General features: G+C 34.4%; 1 protein-coding gene across 49 annotated transcripts; it reads left to right on the top strand.

The window, feature by feature from the left end:
• The first annotated feature begins 3,758 nt into the window (after positions 1 to 3,758).
• Positions 3,759 to 13,070, top strand: LOC147380954 (uncharacterized). Of its 49 annotated transcripts, none has more exons than XR_015174908.1 (13): positions 3,759 to 4,437; positions 6,564 to 6,743; positions 6,920 to 7,042; positions 7,135 to 7,217; positions 8,305 to 8,443; positions 8,554 to 8,613; positions 8,894 to 9,031; positions 10,186 to 10,217; positions 10,289 to 10,360; positions 11,921 to 12,017; positions 12,107 to 12,145; positions 12,236 to 12,297; positions 12,384 to 13,070. XR_015174908.1 is itself a non-coding variant. In XM_086431014.1 (7 exons), the coding sequence occupies exons 3-6, from the start codon at positions 6,951 to 6,953 to the stop codon at positions 10,349 to 10,351; spliced, it is 354 nt and encodes a 117-aa protein (XP_086287140.1). In that variant the 5' UTR covers positions 3,759 to 4,437; positions 6,564 to 6,743; positions 6,920 to 6,950; the 3' UTR covers positions 10,352 to 10,360; positions 10,875 to 11,849. The 49 variants fall into 49 exon arrangements, 2 of the variants coding, with proteins under 2 accessions (XP_086287140.1, XP_086287139.1); XR_015174907.1 differs by having other exon boundaries at positions 10,186 to 10,206; XR_015174896.1 differs by having other exon boundaries at positions 8,894 to 10,360; positions 12,384 to 12,425; positions 12,636 to 13,070.
• Positions 13,071 to 14,523: the final 1,453 nt, after the last annotated feature.

Raw genomic sequence — 14,523 nt, forward strand, 5'->3', positions numbered from 1 at the left:
CATGTAAGTATTTTTGAGAAATGTGTTGTTAGCCTGAAGATGACGTACTCCTTATATATACAATGGGTTGTTCCTAGGTTTGTCCAATCAGATTTTCCATGCACTTACTGCAAATGTTCTGCTCGTTGTGGGCCAGCAACAGTTGTAAAATATGTGGGCCCTAAAACGTGTGCCCAATTTTGGAAACTTTTTTACAGAATCAAATGACGTTGGACATGGAATGCCCAACAACGTCTCTGATACGAGTAGAAATATAGGGGTGTTCTAGGGATCTCATACACGAGTAATTTATGTGGTTTATATTTCCATCTTAGTTCTTTGTTGGACAATTTGTGTCCAGCAAATTCGTACAGAGGTTATGCTGTCATGGCAAATTCTACTGGGCTTCGTGAGCCATTAATCAGCGAAAATATAAAAGGGAAATAGTCAGGCTGATTATCTCGAGGTTTATGACAATGGCAAAAAAATGTTACTTTTTTTTTAATACTAAAAATAGGGCTATTTGCAATAATAACTCATGTTTTTGGACAAAAATACTCTCACCAAAATTTCTCAAATAAATCCTTAAAAATAATCTTCTAAATTGTAACTTACTCCCTCTCAACAGTTTATACCATCAAAATACTGATAGATTTGTTCTCTTTATACCAAAATCTATTAAAAAAAGTCATTAGAGTTTATCAAAAAGACTATGCATTTGAGGAACAATAGTGAATCTTGTAACTCTCCTTTATTTCTTTCATTTGTTTAAATCATTTATATATTCTTATAATCTTGATATATTTATCGTCTATAGTGAATCTGACTTTCTTCCGATTTCTGAAAATTTTCCTGACGAGCAAATCATGGTAATTTCTAATTCTGACACACCTTGGTACGCTGACATTGTCAACTACCTGGTGACAGGTCAAACTCTCACCTCTTGGAGTAAACAAAATCGCCTGCGCTTCCTTGCCCAAGCCAAATGGTTCTTCTGGGATGATCCGTATTTATTTAAATACTGCCCAGACCAGATAATTCGTCGGTGTGTTGATGAGAGAGAACAAAGTGGTATTCTCGAGTTCTGCCACAATCACGCTTGTGGTGGGCATTTTGGAGGAAAGAAAACAGCAGCTAAAATCTTGCAGTGTGGTTTTTATTGGCCCACAATATTTCGTGACGCTCATCTCTTTGCTAAATCTTGTGATAGATGTCAACGTCTAGGAAAAATCAGTCGAAGAAATGAGATGCCCCAACAACCAATTTTGATCATCGAAATCTTCGATGTTTAAGGCATTGACTTTATGGGTCCCTTCCCCATTTCACACGGATTCCAATACATTTTAGTCGCAGTCGACTACGTGACAAAATGGGTTGAAGCCACAGCTTGTCGAACGAATGATCATAAGGTTGTTGTTCAATTCCTCAAAAACACAGTGTTTGCCCGATTTGGTACCCCTCGTGCTATCATTAGTGATTGAGGGAAACATTTCTGTAACCGAGTTTTCGAAAGCTTGATGCGCAAATATTCAACCACTCATAAGGTAGCTACTCCGTATCACCCACAAACTAGTGGGCAGGTCGAAATTTTTAATCGTGAGATCAAAATCATTCTTGAAAAAACCGTCAATCCGACTCATAAAGATTGGTCCTTACGATTATCTGATGCCTTGTGGGCCTACAGAACAGCGTTCAAAACTCCAATAGGAATGTCCCCTTATCGGTTAATCTTTGGAAGAGGCTGTCATTTGCCAGTCGAACTTGAGCATCGAGCTTATTGGGCAATAAAACATTTAAATTTTGATCTAGCAAAGGCCGGCGAGCTTAGAAAACTTCAACTCACTGAGTTGGAAGAATTAAGAAATGATGCTTACGATAGCGCAAAACTTTACAAAGATCGAACGAAAATCTGGCATGATAGGCACATTCAGAGAAAATCTTTCCACGTAGGCCAGAAAGTGCTCCTGTATAACTCTCGTCTTCATTTATTTCTAGGAAAATTAAAGTTCCGTTGGACTGGACCATTTTTTATTCACAATATTCACCCTCATGGAAACATCGAGGTACTCAATCCAGCCAATGAAAATATTTTTCAAGTCAATGGCCAAAGGCTGAAGCCATTTCAGACTCTCCCTCATTCATCAGAAAAAGATTCATTTTTGAGTAATCCTGTGTACCAGGATTAGCTCCAGTTCCATGTCTGGCTGAAGACATTAAACTTAGCGCTATTTCGGGAGGTAACCCTTGATTTTTGTGCATATTCTGTCAATTTTTTCCACATTTACTCACCTTTTCAAAAAGTTTAAATCTTCTCAAAAAAAGAAACAAAAAAACAAAAAAAAAAAATTCGGACCACTTATTTTGGCATACTTTCTATTGCTTAAACTCTTTGTGGCGTGCTTCTTAGCTTCTACATCCTATGCGGAACACTTCTTTTGGTTGTACCCACAACTTCTGCAATGTAATGAAATCCGTTTTCAGGTGTACTCTAAACTCATACTCTTTAATCATTGAGGACAATGCTAAATTTAGGTTTGGGGGTGTGGGATAGCACATTTCAATTTTTCAATTTTTCAATTTTTGTACATTGTTTTCGGTACATTTTTCAAAAATACCTTCATCAAAATTTTTATATGTACTGTCATCATACGAATTTTTAAACCAAGCTCATGTCCAATTTGTTTATAAATTCTTATTCCTCAAAAATAAGATATTTTAAAAAATAAAATTCATGTCACTTTTGATTGTAGTGAAAAAGTTATTTTGGATTAAGAGTTGTCTTCTTCGCTGTCTAGAATGAGAGGAAAAGCTTGGAAAATACTGAACTTTGACCTCCTTGTCCTTTGGTTGGCTGAATAAAAGAAAAACAGAACGGTAGTTGATATTTTTGAGACAGCAACCATGGGATTAGACTGGGTACCTTGAAAAGGGCTACCTGCTTTTTGAAAAAAAAAATATATCGAAAAAATGAAAAGCATGAGAAATGTTGAAAAGAAAAACAGAAAGATGTGAATGTTAGAACTGAAAATGTGCAAATTGTGAAGAGAGTCCAATGAGACCAAAATAGTTCAGTAGGGTGAAAGCCGTCAATGGTAAAAACGTGAGTACACTGGAATATCACAGATAAAGCTCCTTAGAGGTATTAAAGTGAACATCCATACTTCTCACAATCCCAGACAGGAGGCTCAATTTCGAGTTAGAAGTTAGGCAGACCCAACCATCTTAACAATTAAGAAGGGAAACCCTGTTCTGAAAAATCTTTGTTACAATCAGAAAAATTTGTTCACACACTCAAGATATTTCTGAAAATGATGAATAAAAAGAATTTTTACTCAAATAGACCTTTGACTGGATTTTGAAAATGGGTGTGATGGCACTATATGCAATAATTTTGAAGTTGTTATCTTTCAAAATGTTAGAATTTTGTAGGTATATTCACTGCAAACCCTCACAAGTCAAACTCGTCCACTAGGGGTAACCTAGGGGTTTAAGGGCTTACTGCATAAGCTAAATGCAGTCGGGAACCTCACGAAAGAGGAGTTATTTACATTTAAGTTTTGCTCGGGACTAGCAAAATTGAGGTTTGGGGTGTGATAAGGTCCTAATTATTCGATTTTGGGACCGTAATTGCATTAAGATTACCATTGCATAAATGTTAGTTCCTTTAAATAATTACAAAATTATTTTATTTATCCAAATTAATAGAGCTAATGATATATTAGTGTTAATTGTAGCGCACGTGGAAGTTATCAAATCGCGAAACAATTATGGTTCACTACAAAAACGCCTATTTTTAGAGGCATTTTTTCTAGGTGGTTTTGTGAAGCGCCACCAACTAAGTAGAAACAGGGGCGATTTTAGCGGAAGCGCCTCCCTAGACACCAAATCAGCGGCGATTCGTAGAAACGCCTCAAATGATATGTAGAAATGCCTCAAACAATGAGAAGCCATCAATTTTTTTTTATAAAAAGCCTCCAAAGAGACGCAAAGGGGGAGATTTTTGCTAATTCGCTGTCGACTTTGGCGCGAATCTGTATCTATATTTCACGATTTGATTTTTGGTCGAGATTTTCTCGCGCGGCAACCCTAAAACCCTCAATCTCTTTTTCTTTCTCCTTCAATTCTCACACTTTGGGTTTGGTTTTTGGGCAAGATTTTCTCACAGCAACCCTAAAACTCTCGATCTCCCTTTCTTCCTCATTTGATTCAAACTATCAAAATCCCCAATCAAATCTCCTTAGTTTCTTTGATTTTGATTCATCTATTTGAGCTCCTCTGGTTTTGAATCCCAATTTAGAACCAATTGAAGAGTTTTTTTTATACAGAAAAATGGGAAGTAAATGGTGGAAACCGAAGGTCGCTCTCAATTTTAATCTCAGTGGTTCTAAAAGTTCAGAGGTGTCGTCTCCATCTGTAGATGTCGCTTCTTACTCTACTCCACTTCCTCGATCCTCAAAGGTTTTTTTTTTCTTTCTTTCTTTCCCTTTCGTTTTAAATTTGGGTTCTGTTTTTTTGTTTATAATTCCATTCGATTTTCAATTTTTTTTTTCAGAATTTCTTGGTAGATCTTTCTAATAGTTTTTTAGTTTTCAGTGAACTAAAAGTATCTCTAATGTTCACATATTAGAGATTGCAATGAGATCCTTTTTTTATTCTTTCTTAATTTGTGTTTCAATGATTTTGTGGGTAAATTTGTATTTGATTTTCTAGAATTTTAGTTTTTTATCCTCTATTAATAATATAAAATTGTAAATAAAATGTCGAGGGACTTTTTTAAACTATTTCTGTTGAAATTATAAGTATTTCTTTCTTCCATTTCGTCTTTTAATGCAACATTTCTTGACTAGTCTGGCAATCTTTGTGGGTAAATTTGTATTTTACATTCTGGAATTTTATTTCTTATCCTTTTTTGTATTAAATAAATTTGTATTTTACATTCTGGGCATAATTTTATCGAATCAGTGTTTGATTCTCCTTTCTTCCTCTCACACTCTTTGATTTCTCTTTAAATCTTCAAACAACATTAAAGATTACAAGTATTTTTCGGATCCTCATTGATTTTTCCCTTGTTTTGTTTCTAGGGTTTTCAGTTTTAATTATGGATAGGATGTTTTAGTGGTTTGATTATAATATTTGTTTGAGCTAGAGCAAGTGTGCAACTAAAATCCTTCATTTTATGTGTGTGTGTGTGGATTACTCTTTTATGTTCAAACACAAACACCAATCTATTCATTTGGTTGATGTTCTTGCTCTGAATAATGTTGAATGTTTATTTTCTAAGCCATTTGGACCACAATTGATTCATGGTTGTAGTTTGTGTTCGTCGTGTGTGTGCTAAATGCAATCCGAGCTACTCTTGAATATCTATGCATTTGATAATATGTCACTAAAATCTGATTTACCCAACCCTAGACATCAGCATAGAGGAACAATATTTACTAGTAGACTATAAATCAAAATGTACATGGGGGCTGAAGTATGAACAATCTCTGTATCTTTACTAATAAAATTACTAGTTTCTGAAATGAATCCATCTACATAGTCGAGGACTTCTTTAGAACACTGAAAACATCTCTAACTTTTTAGAAGTTAGCATTACTTAATTTTTTATAATAAATTTTAACTCAATGATTACTTAAACAATTTGTGATTGGTTGGTCAATTGGAATCTGATTCATGAACCCAACCCAATTTGATAGAACTCCTTATAAATCAATAATTTTCCACTAGTTTCTTTATCGTGTCACCAACATATACAAACCTTCCTAGAGATATTGAGGGGGTTTATGTCATATACTCCACTCAAATATGAATCTGGAGTAACTTATTCATTTAATGATTAATGAAGAATGGTGTGTTTTAATGCATGGATGATTAGACTACGACTACCTTTCATCCTCGAAGCCTCAATCTTTCTCTTTTTCGCATAATTCTCTTATGCACGTACACTTAGGTTCTTTAATTCATCGATTAGGCCTTGCCACTTGGATTTGCTTTTATGCCTAACAATGATGTAATAGAGGATGAGTAAAAGGACAAGCATGGTTATAATTTCTTTGATCTCTCTGACCTCACTTTAGATAACTATAGGTAGGATCCTCTTGTGATAATGGTTTTGGGAATTGTGAGCGTTGTCTTATTTCATGAAGCCTTAAACTGCGTCCTTCCATTTGTTATAGTTTCTCATCTTCTCATAGCAATGCAATGGTTTTACTTATCAAAAAAAAGAAAAAAAAAACAATGCAATGGTTTTATTGCGTGAATTGAAATTGCTTTTTTGAACTCTTAATTCTATTATTTTACAATTAGTTTTGCTTAGTGCATAGGCCTACATAGTGTTGAATACCTTTCTTCATTTTTTTTTTCTATTTGATTTCTTATGGTAATGGAATATAGTAGTATTTAAATATTCATATTTGTGAACGAAATTTTCATTTCCTTAATTTTAGTCAACAGAAATCACTCAAGGTGAAGTTGATATTTTCTTTTAATGATTCTATCATAATAACACCATGCTTTTTGTACTAACATCCTCTATCTAACCTTTCTTAACATTTTGGGTTTCTTGATCTTGAGGTTTTCAGGATGTTGTCACTGAGCATCAATTTGAGAAGAGACTTTTGGCTGATATTATTCCACCAAATGACATTGGAGTTATTTTTGACAACATTGGAGCCTTAGAAAATGTAAAAGACACATTGAAGGAATTGGTGATGCTTCCTCTACAAAGGATAGAACTGTTTTGCAAAGGACAGCTGACAAAGGTCTAATTTTTTTTTTACCCTTTCCAGAGTGAATTGCACGACACGATGGAATCTGCTCGTCCAAAATATTCATGGAATTGAACTAGTTCTTCTCGTTAATTTTTTATTAATTTATTTTAAATTTTATTATTATTATTATTAGTTTTTTAATAGTCAAATGATGTCCTCTTATCTAGCCTTGCAAGGGAATACTGCTCTTTGGTCCTCATGGTACAAGGAAAACCATGCTTGCAAAAGCTGTTGCAACTGAGGCAGGTGCAAACTTTATCAACATATCAATGCCAAGCATTACTTCAAAGGTATTGCTACACATATAAGTGGTAACTGTTTCAATATTATTCTCTTGTGAGATTCATCTTGAATCTAACATAGGACCTCATGTTGGTTACAGTGGTTTGGTGAGGGAGAAAAGTATGTCAAAGTGGTTTCTCACTAGCAATTAAAATTGCTCCTAGTGTTGTTTTTGTTGATGAGGTTAGTTGAAAATAGTGACATCTTCATTTTCTTCTGTACCTAGATGGCTTTTAAGCATACATATATTTGTTAGAGTCGTGTTGAATTGTGAAATTGTGTTGTTTAGGATCCACATTGAATTGAGAGTAACATCATTGGATCATAGATTCAAAAAGATGTTTGTTTACTAATTTAAAAAAAATATGACATGTTGTAATAGCTAAAAAAATGCAGGAATATCCTATAAATTAAAATGTATTATAGAAGTCTAATTATTCCACAAATTACCATATCCATAAGCACATGCTACACTCGTAGACTGTGATCACAATGAATCAATCATTACATGGATGCACAAACACAACAAATAAGTTGCCAACACCAAAAATTAGGAAGAAGGCATATTTATTAGTAGAAAAAATCATTACCACCTTTCTAAGTGAACACTACAAGAACCAAGATTTTTCCCAAAGGATGTGCATTGACCACCTTGGGATATGCTTGAAAAGGAACACGTGCATTACGCCCCAAAGTGCATAAACGAAGGTCTTTTAGCCCAAGAATCAGAATCAAAATCAAATGCCATGAAATATTTCATCAAATTAAACAAGTTTCCGTCTCTTATCAATGGTCTTCATTCTCAATATTTTAGATTATGTGCATTGACATGCATTTATTGTCATTCCATAGCTAAAAGTATTCTGAGGTAGAATTTGAAATCATATGCATTAAGGTTTGGTTTGAGTTGTAGTGTTTAATATCACTGCTTCCATATTTCTTTCTAAATTAATTAATCATTTATCATTCAAAGTTTACCTTTCGTGGTAGTATTAATTCTTTCTATGGCCAATTTCCTAGTGTAGTACATTTCTCTTTGTTTCCGTGGGTTCTTTGCTAAGTTGACAGCATATTGAGATGACGTGAAAATCCAAAAGAACATGAAGCCATGCGTAAAATGAAAAATGAGTTCATGGTAAATTGAGATGGCTTGCGTACAAAGGATAAAGAATGTGTATTGGTACTTAGATATTGCAAGATTTCTATTATAATTTCACTTTTAAGTGCCCTTCATAATGAAAATTTCTCATTTAATTGCTTATCCTTGTAGGTTGATAGCAAATTTGCCAGATGTCCAAAATAGAGAAAAAATTCTTAGAGTCATATTGGCCAAAGAAGAGATGGCACCTGATGTTGACTTGGAAGCAATTGCAAACATGACTGATGGATATTCCGGAAGTGACTTAAAGGTTACATAATTTTAGTTCAATGCAATCAGCAATTCCAATGTTGGAATCTTTTTTTTATCTAGCATGCTCTACTGCACGTATTGAGTTTTTAATTTATCTTTTTATTTCAGAATCTTTGTGTTACTGTGGCACACTGTCCCATAAGAGAAATTCTGGAAAAGGAAAAGAAGGTAAGTATCGTGTCCTCAGTCTTAGAGAAAGTCTCTAGTTTGTGCTCCCATTCTGAATTATGTGGACAACTATTATGTTTTGTTGTTTCTTTAGCAATGCCTACATCAATACTTCAGTTTGAATGTTGGCATGATTTATTGGGGTTTTGTACCAAATATATGTTTATATGCATTTGCGTTTGATTCAATTGAATTTGTTAGCATCATTAATTCAATATTCTTTGCGTGGTGTTGATTGAAATTATCGATATTGTTTGTTGATGCCTTTAATGCCTATCAGACAATCTGAAATTTATGTTGGCCCAACTTTCAAGAGAAAAGTTTGGCATTAGCAGAGAACAGATCGTTACCTCCTTTGCATGGCTGTGCGGGCATCCATTCTCTAGGCATGGAGGATTTTTTATATGCACATGAGCAGGTATCATCTTATGCTTTTCCAAAAGCAAAATTGCGGATGTGAATTGCCTTTTGCCTTTTTGAGTTTATCGACTCCTTCGAATTCAGGAGATTTCTATATACTCTGGTTTTCTTGTCTACTTGGATTTAGCGTATTCTTTTGACAATTAAACCAATGAAGTAGTAACACATGTCATGATACATATGCACCATATGATTCAGCCTAATTACCTTAAAGATAATTTTTGTGACAAAATAAAGGGGCATACATTTTTATTGTTTTTGTTGTTGGTGGTTAGTGACTTGATGTATGTAACATTAGCTTTATTTATTTTTAACCTTTGGTGATAACTGCACTCATGTTGTTTCATGAAAGTCTCTTGCTGTGCAACCCATCGAGGTGGGTGCTGGAATTTATGGTAACATGGTATGGGTTGAGAACATAAATAAAAGCACAACTATGAAAAAATCTAACAAATGTGATCACGGGGGATGGGAAGTAATTTTATTCGTTTTACTTCAAATAACCTTGATAATAATAAAGATTATATATATAAATGTGAAAGCATTATGGTCTTCACCTAAAACATCTTTTAAAATTCCCTTGGGATCAAGGCGTACGTGGCATGTGTTGAGGTGAGGGAGGAGGGTTTCAATCCTAAAACATCTCCTTTTAAAATTCCCTTGGGATCATGGCGTAAGTTGCATGTGTTGAGGTGTGGGAGGAGGGTTTCAATCATTCACCCTTGGTGCATTGCACATGCCAACACCTACCAGTAATTATTAAAAGTTGAATAATGCTGAAGTGACTTCAAATATTGATTTCATATTGTATTTTGCTGACTAGGAGGTGTTTGTGAACTATAAATGCTTTCCATCGAGATATGAGTGAAAGGCATCTATGGCTCTGGTTGGCAAGGTTGTGCAAGGGCTTAGCCCAAGTCCAAGCTAGATTTTGATCGAGCTATTAATCAGAAATTAATAGAACATATATTGTATCTTAGTTTTGAAGCATCGATTGAATGATGCATAGTGATACGTTTTTGCTCCCTTTTAATGGTGTAGATGGTTTGTGTTCCACATATTATATTATGTAATATTATAATTATCTTTATTTATTCAATCTGAAAAATTTACTGATACCTAATAAGCCATGCATGATGGGCATCAATGAAGCTGGAAGAGGACCTGTTTTAGGTAATAGTTAGGTATTAACAGAGCAAGATCCAATCTTTAATAGTTAGCATGTTTGTGTTTCTGATTTTTTCACTTGTTTCAGGTCCCATGGTTTATGGATGCTTGTATTGCTCTCTCTCCTATCAGACCACTCTTTCTTCCTTGAAATTTGCAGGTAAAAGGGCTTCCTTTTCTTCTTTCTTTCACTCCTACCTTGATTCGATATGGGTTTTGTGCATTTAGTGATTTTATCTATCTTATAAACATGGCTTATCGATTCAGTGGAATGCATTTTAAATTCTTGAACTTTTATGATTCATATGATAGGTTGGATTGAAATTAGAAAATTATTGGGTGAAATTGTTAGATCTTGCTTTTATTTATGTTTTTCTGATAACATTACCTCTTTATCTGCACTCATGTTGTTTCATGAAAGTCTCTTGTTGTGCAACCCATCGAGGTGGGTGCGGGAGGGGAGTTATGGTAACATGGTATGGGTTGAGAACAATTGTAAAATTGTTTCTTTTAGTATGTCAGATTTAGCAGATTTGTTCCCAACTCCCTTCTTGTTTATATTTCTTTCATTTCTGGGATTTCTTTCCATGTACATTTCTGTTGTTTCAATTACTCTTTAGAACTCAGGGTCAAATGTTTATACGATCCGATTTGCTCTTCACACGTCTTTGTAGAAAATCAAATGTGCTGTATAAATATTGCAACTCATTCAAGAAGGAAATTTGATCTTACGAGACGTCGATGGTACTTTTGTTTGGTCTACAAACACAACTGGTAAATCTGTTATAGGCCTAAACATGACTTAAATAGGAAATCTCGTGCTCTTCAATAGAAACAATGGTACTGTAATATCATTGTTTACCCTCAAATCATTGCAACAAGACTACACTATAGTCAAAATATTAGTTGCTACACCTGCACCCTCATCCTTCCTTATGTGTTGCTGCAATGTTGCTGCCAGCACACACATTAAAGCTTACTCCAAGGTTTTTGACTTGGAGGATTAGTTTGACAGAAGAGAGAGGACCGTTCCACGACAGTTGAGCAACGAGAGACGTTTTGGTTTTCTTGTTTTTTGGAGAAATTTCAAGTTGGGAATAGAGGGAAAGAGTGTTGGAATGGTTAAAGAGATTGGAATGGTTCACACCATTTTTAGTTGCTCTCTCAAATTTTCCCCAAAACCCAATATCTTAATAATGAAAAAATCCCAGAGCTCTTGATGTTGGATCCAATTAGTTTTGAGTTGACTAAACTTTAATCGAATCGTATTTGGTTAAAAAATTCACTAATCCGATCAGATCTGTAACATATGGCAAACATTTCAGATTGGTATTGATCAATGTCAATTCTAACCTAACGGATTACAATTGGTAATAAATGATACACAACTAGTATATTAAAGAACTTACATTTTCTAGTATATCAAATTGTGCTAGTATCATTCCTTTACCATGATCCATAACTCTAAGATTCATCTCAAAGGCCACATTCTTGGGACCCACTAAGATATAAAAGGCCACATTTTTTAATGCCTATTTGTAGCCATTGATATAAGTATTATTTATTACTGATTTCTAACCATTGGATTTAGATAATTGTTTTACAGAAAAAGCATAAGACATGATCCTGTTCTTGAATGACACGTTTCAATGCAGGGCCGGATGTTGACATTCATATAAAAACCAGGCTAACACCTTAATTTCTTCTTTGGGAAGTGCAGGTGATAATGTCGAATCACCATCAAAGTAGAGAACAAGGTCAGTTTGGATCAGCCCATGACATGAAAAGTAACTTCTTACAAGCATGCTTAATGTAATGTAATATTTTTACTTAGGTCTTTCTATTTTCTTTATTCTTTGCTTTTCCTATCTAATCTACGGTTCTAATTCTTTTGGTATGTTTGTAGAGCAAAACTATAGGTTTAGCAGGGGCCTCATCTGTTCAGGTATCCTTTGCTGCATCATTTTAGTGATGGGATATATCTATTTCTAATTTCATAACTCTTTGTTAAAAACTTGTACCTATAATTGAACAGCCTGCGATGACTACACCAACTTCTATTCCTACTCCGGTACCTGTAGTCCCTCCCCAAGCGCCGTAAGTTGATCCTATATGCTTCTTGACAATATTATTTGAATTTGTTGACTTCAATCTGTATGTTCTTACGGAATCTCATGCTACAGGGCCCCAGTGAGCACTACATCTGCTTCTGATGGAGCAAATGAGTATGGTTTCCATATCAAATTAACAGTTTATGCATTTTTCAGTACTTTCTTGCAAAATGGAAATTCTTCATAGAACTAGGTTTTGTGATATTCTAATTTTGTAGTCTTTAATTTGTAAACTTAAGGGATATGGATTCTTTGGTTGCAACCACCCAAAGAGTCTTTAATTTGTACATAAAGTTTACAAGGTTGGCTTTTGTAAATTTACAGTGGGAGGTGAGGTAGGGCTGGGCTTGCTTTTGTATGATGATTTAGTTGTTGAGGCTTCTCTTCAAACTGGTGCTTCTGGTCTCAGGTATTGTTTCACCATGATATTGGTGACCATATGGTCTTGGTTGTTGATGTAACCATCCAATCTATTGCAAGCTTCACTTCCATTCAATAATTCGTAGTGTTGGTCCCAAATCATTTAATTTGCTAATCGAGCATTATTGGCCTCAGTAGAAGATTCTTCTGCTTCTATTTATCCTAATGTGGAGTTGCTATCTTTGTATTTTTTTCCTCATCTTTCTTTAATCTTGCAAATAAAAACTATTTTTAATTTCATGTAAATATACTGGAAGTATATCTTTAAACATTGATGGAAAGTTCGTATTTGTGTAAGTTGATTTTTTGTACCATTTAATTATAATTTATTTATTTGTTTACTAATGTTATTGTTATCTATAATAAAATAATACTATTGTCATCAAACGTGTATGACAGAACTCAGGTCTATCATCTTTGAGGAATCCTAAACATGTTTGGTAAAATATTCATTTACAGGTTGTGGCATATTTTTATAAACATGTAATAAGTGAAATTTGGGGTGCCAATTGCAGCTCTTTTTCTTTATATAATTGCAGAATTTATTTTGGAATGAATATTTTATTAAATTTTTATTACAACATTAGAGGCGGTTTTGAACTGCCTCTAATGTTGTTTTTTTTTAAAACTAAATTTATTATTAAGGGCGGTTTTTAAACTGCCTTTAAAGTATAAGAATCGCCCTTAAATCATAGTCTTTAGAGGCGGTTTTAAAACTGCCATTAAATCATTATTATTAGAGGCGATTTTCAAATAGCCTCTAAAATATAATAACCGCCCTTAAATCATATTCTTTAGAGGCGGTTTTTAAACCGCCATTAAATTATTATTATTAGAGGCGGTTTTCAAATAGCCTCTAAAAATATAAAAAACGCCCTTAAATCATTATTTAGAGACGGTTTTAGAACTGCCCTTAGTTGGCCACTAAAAGGAATCAGCGACGCCACTATAGTGGGCGGTTTGACTAAACCGCCCTTAAATATATTGGAGGCGGTTTTGTCGAAATTGGAGGCAGTTTAAAACCGCCTCTAAATACCTCATATTTTGTAGTGGTTACAATACACGAGCCGAAAGGAAACATCCAGAAAAACCTTGAAGGATTTGGGCGCCACGTCACCGCGTCGCGGCTAGGCATGACCGCGCCGCGGTCATCTCGAGGAATTTGTCCTCGAGATTTTCACAGAAGCTTCCAATTGCTTCGGTGGTTGTAACTGAATGGGTAGTTCGAAGCGAATCATCCGAAAAGTTGACCCGATTACCCGAATACGAATGTTATAAATTGGAGGGTTGATTTTAGAGAAGGGGTCTTCTCCTTGCTCTCTTCTTCTCTAATTTTTTATTTCTCCTCTTTTTAATTCTTTGTAATTTTCTGTTCAGAGACCTCTTAAGTGTAGTGAGAACTTCAAGAGTGATCCATTCATACTTCTTGTAATCCTTTGGAGAGCTATTAAAGGAGCATTACTAATCAATCATCATCTTCTTCACCTATTCTCTCTTTTCTCTTTTATTAATTTCTGTAATTTTAGTTCTTGCGATGATTGGCTAAATTCTCATTAGAGAAGTTAAGAAAGCCAGAGCAAATTAATCCCTCTAATGTAGATTTATATTCTTGCTTTGCTTACATGTTATTATTCATGAAAATTCTCCTCTGATTAAGGTAATCTAGTTTATATTTCTGATTCAACTTTGATAGCCATTACTTAGATAAGTTCAAGAACGGTTATGCTTTGTGAAGAATCAGAATATAAATTGGGCAATCTCCATCATATTAGGATTTTCATGAATAGCTTCT

This window comes from Akebia trifoliata, unplaced genomic scaffold (genome assembly GCF_017979445.1).
Source record: "Akebia trifoliata isolate Shusen 1 unplaced genomic scaffold, ASM1797944v1 Contig00857, whole genome shotgun sequence".
In the NCBI taxonomy this organism is placed as follows: Eukaryota; Viridiplantae; Streptophyta; class Magnoliopsida; order Ranunculales; family Lardizabalaceae; genus Akebia; species Akebia trifoliata.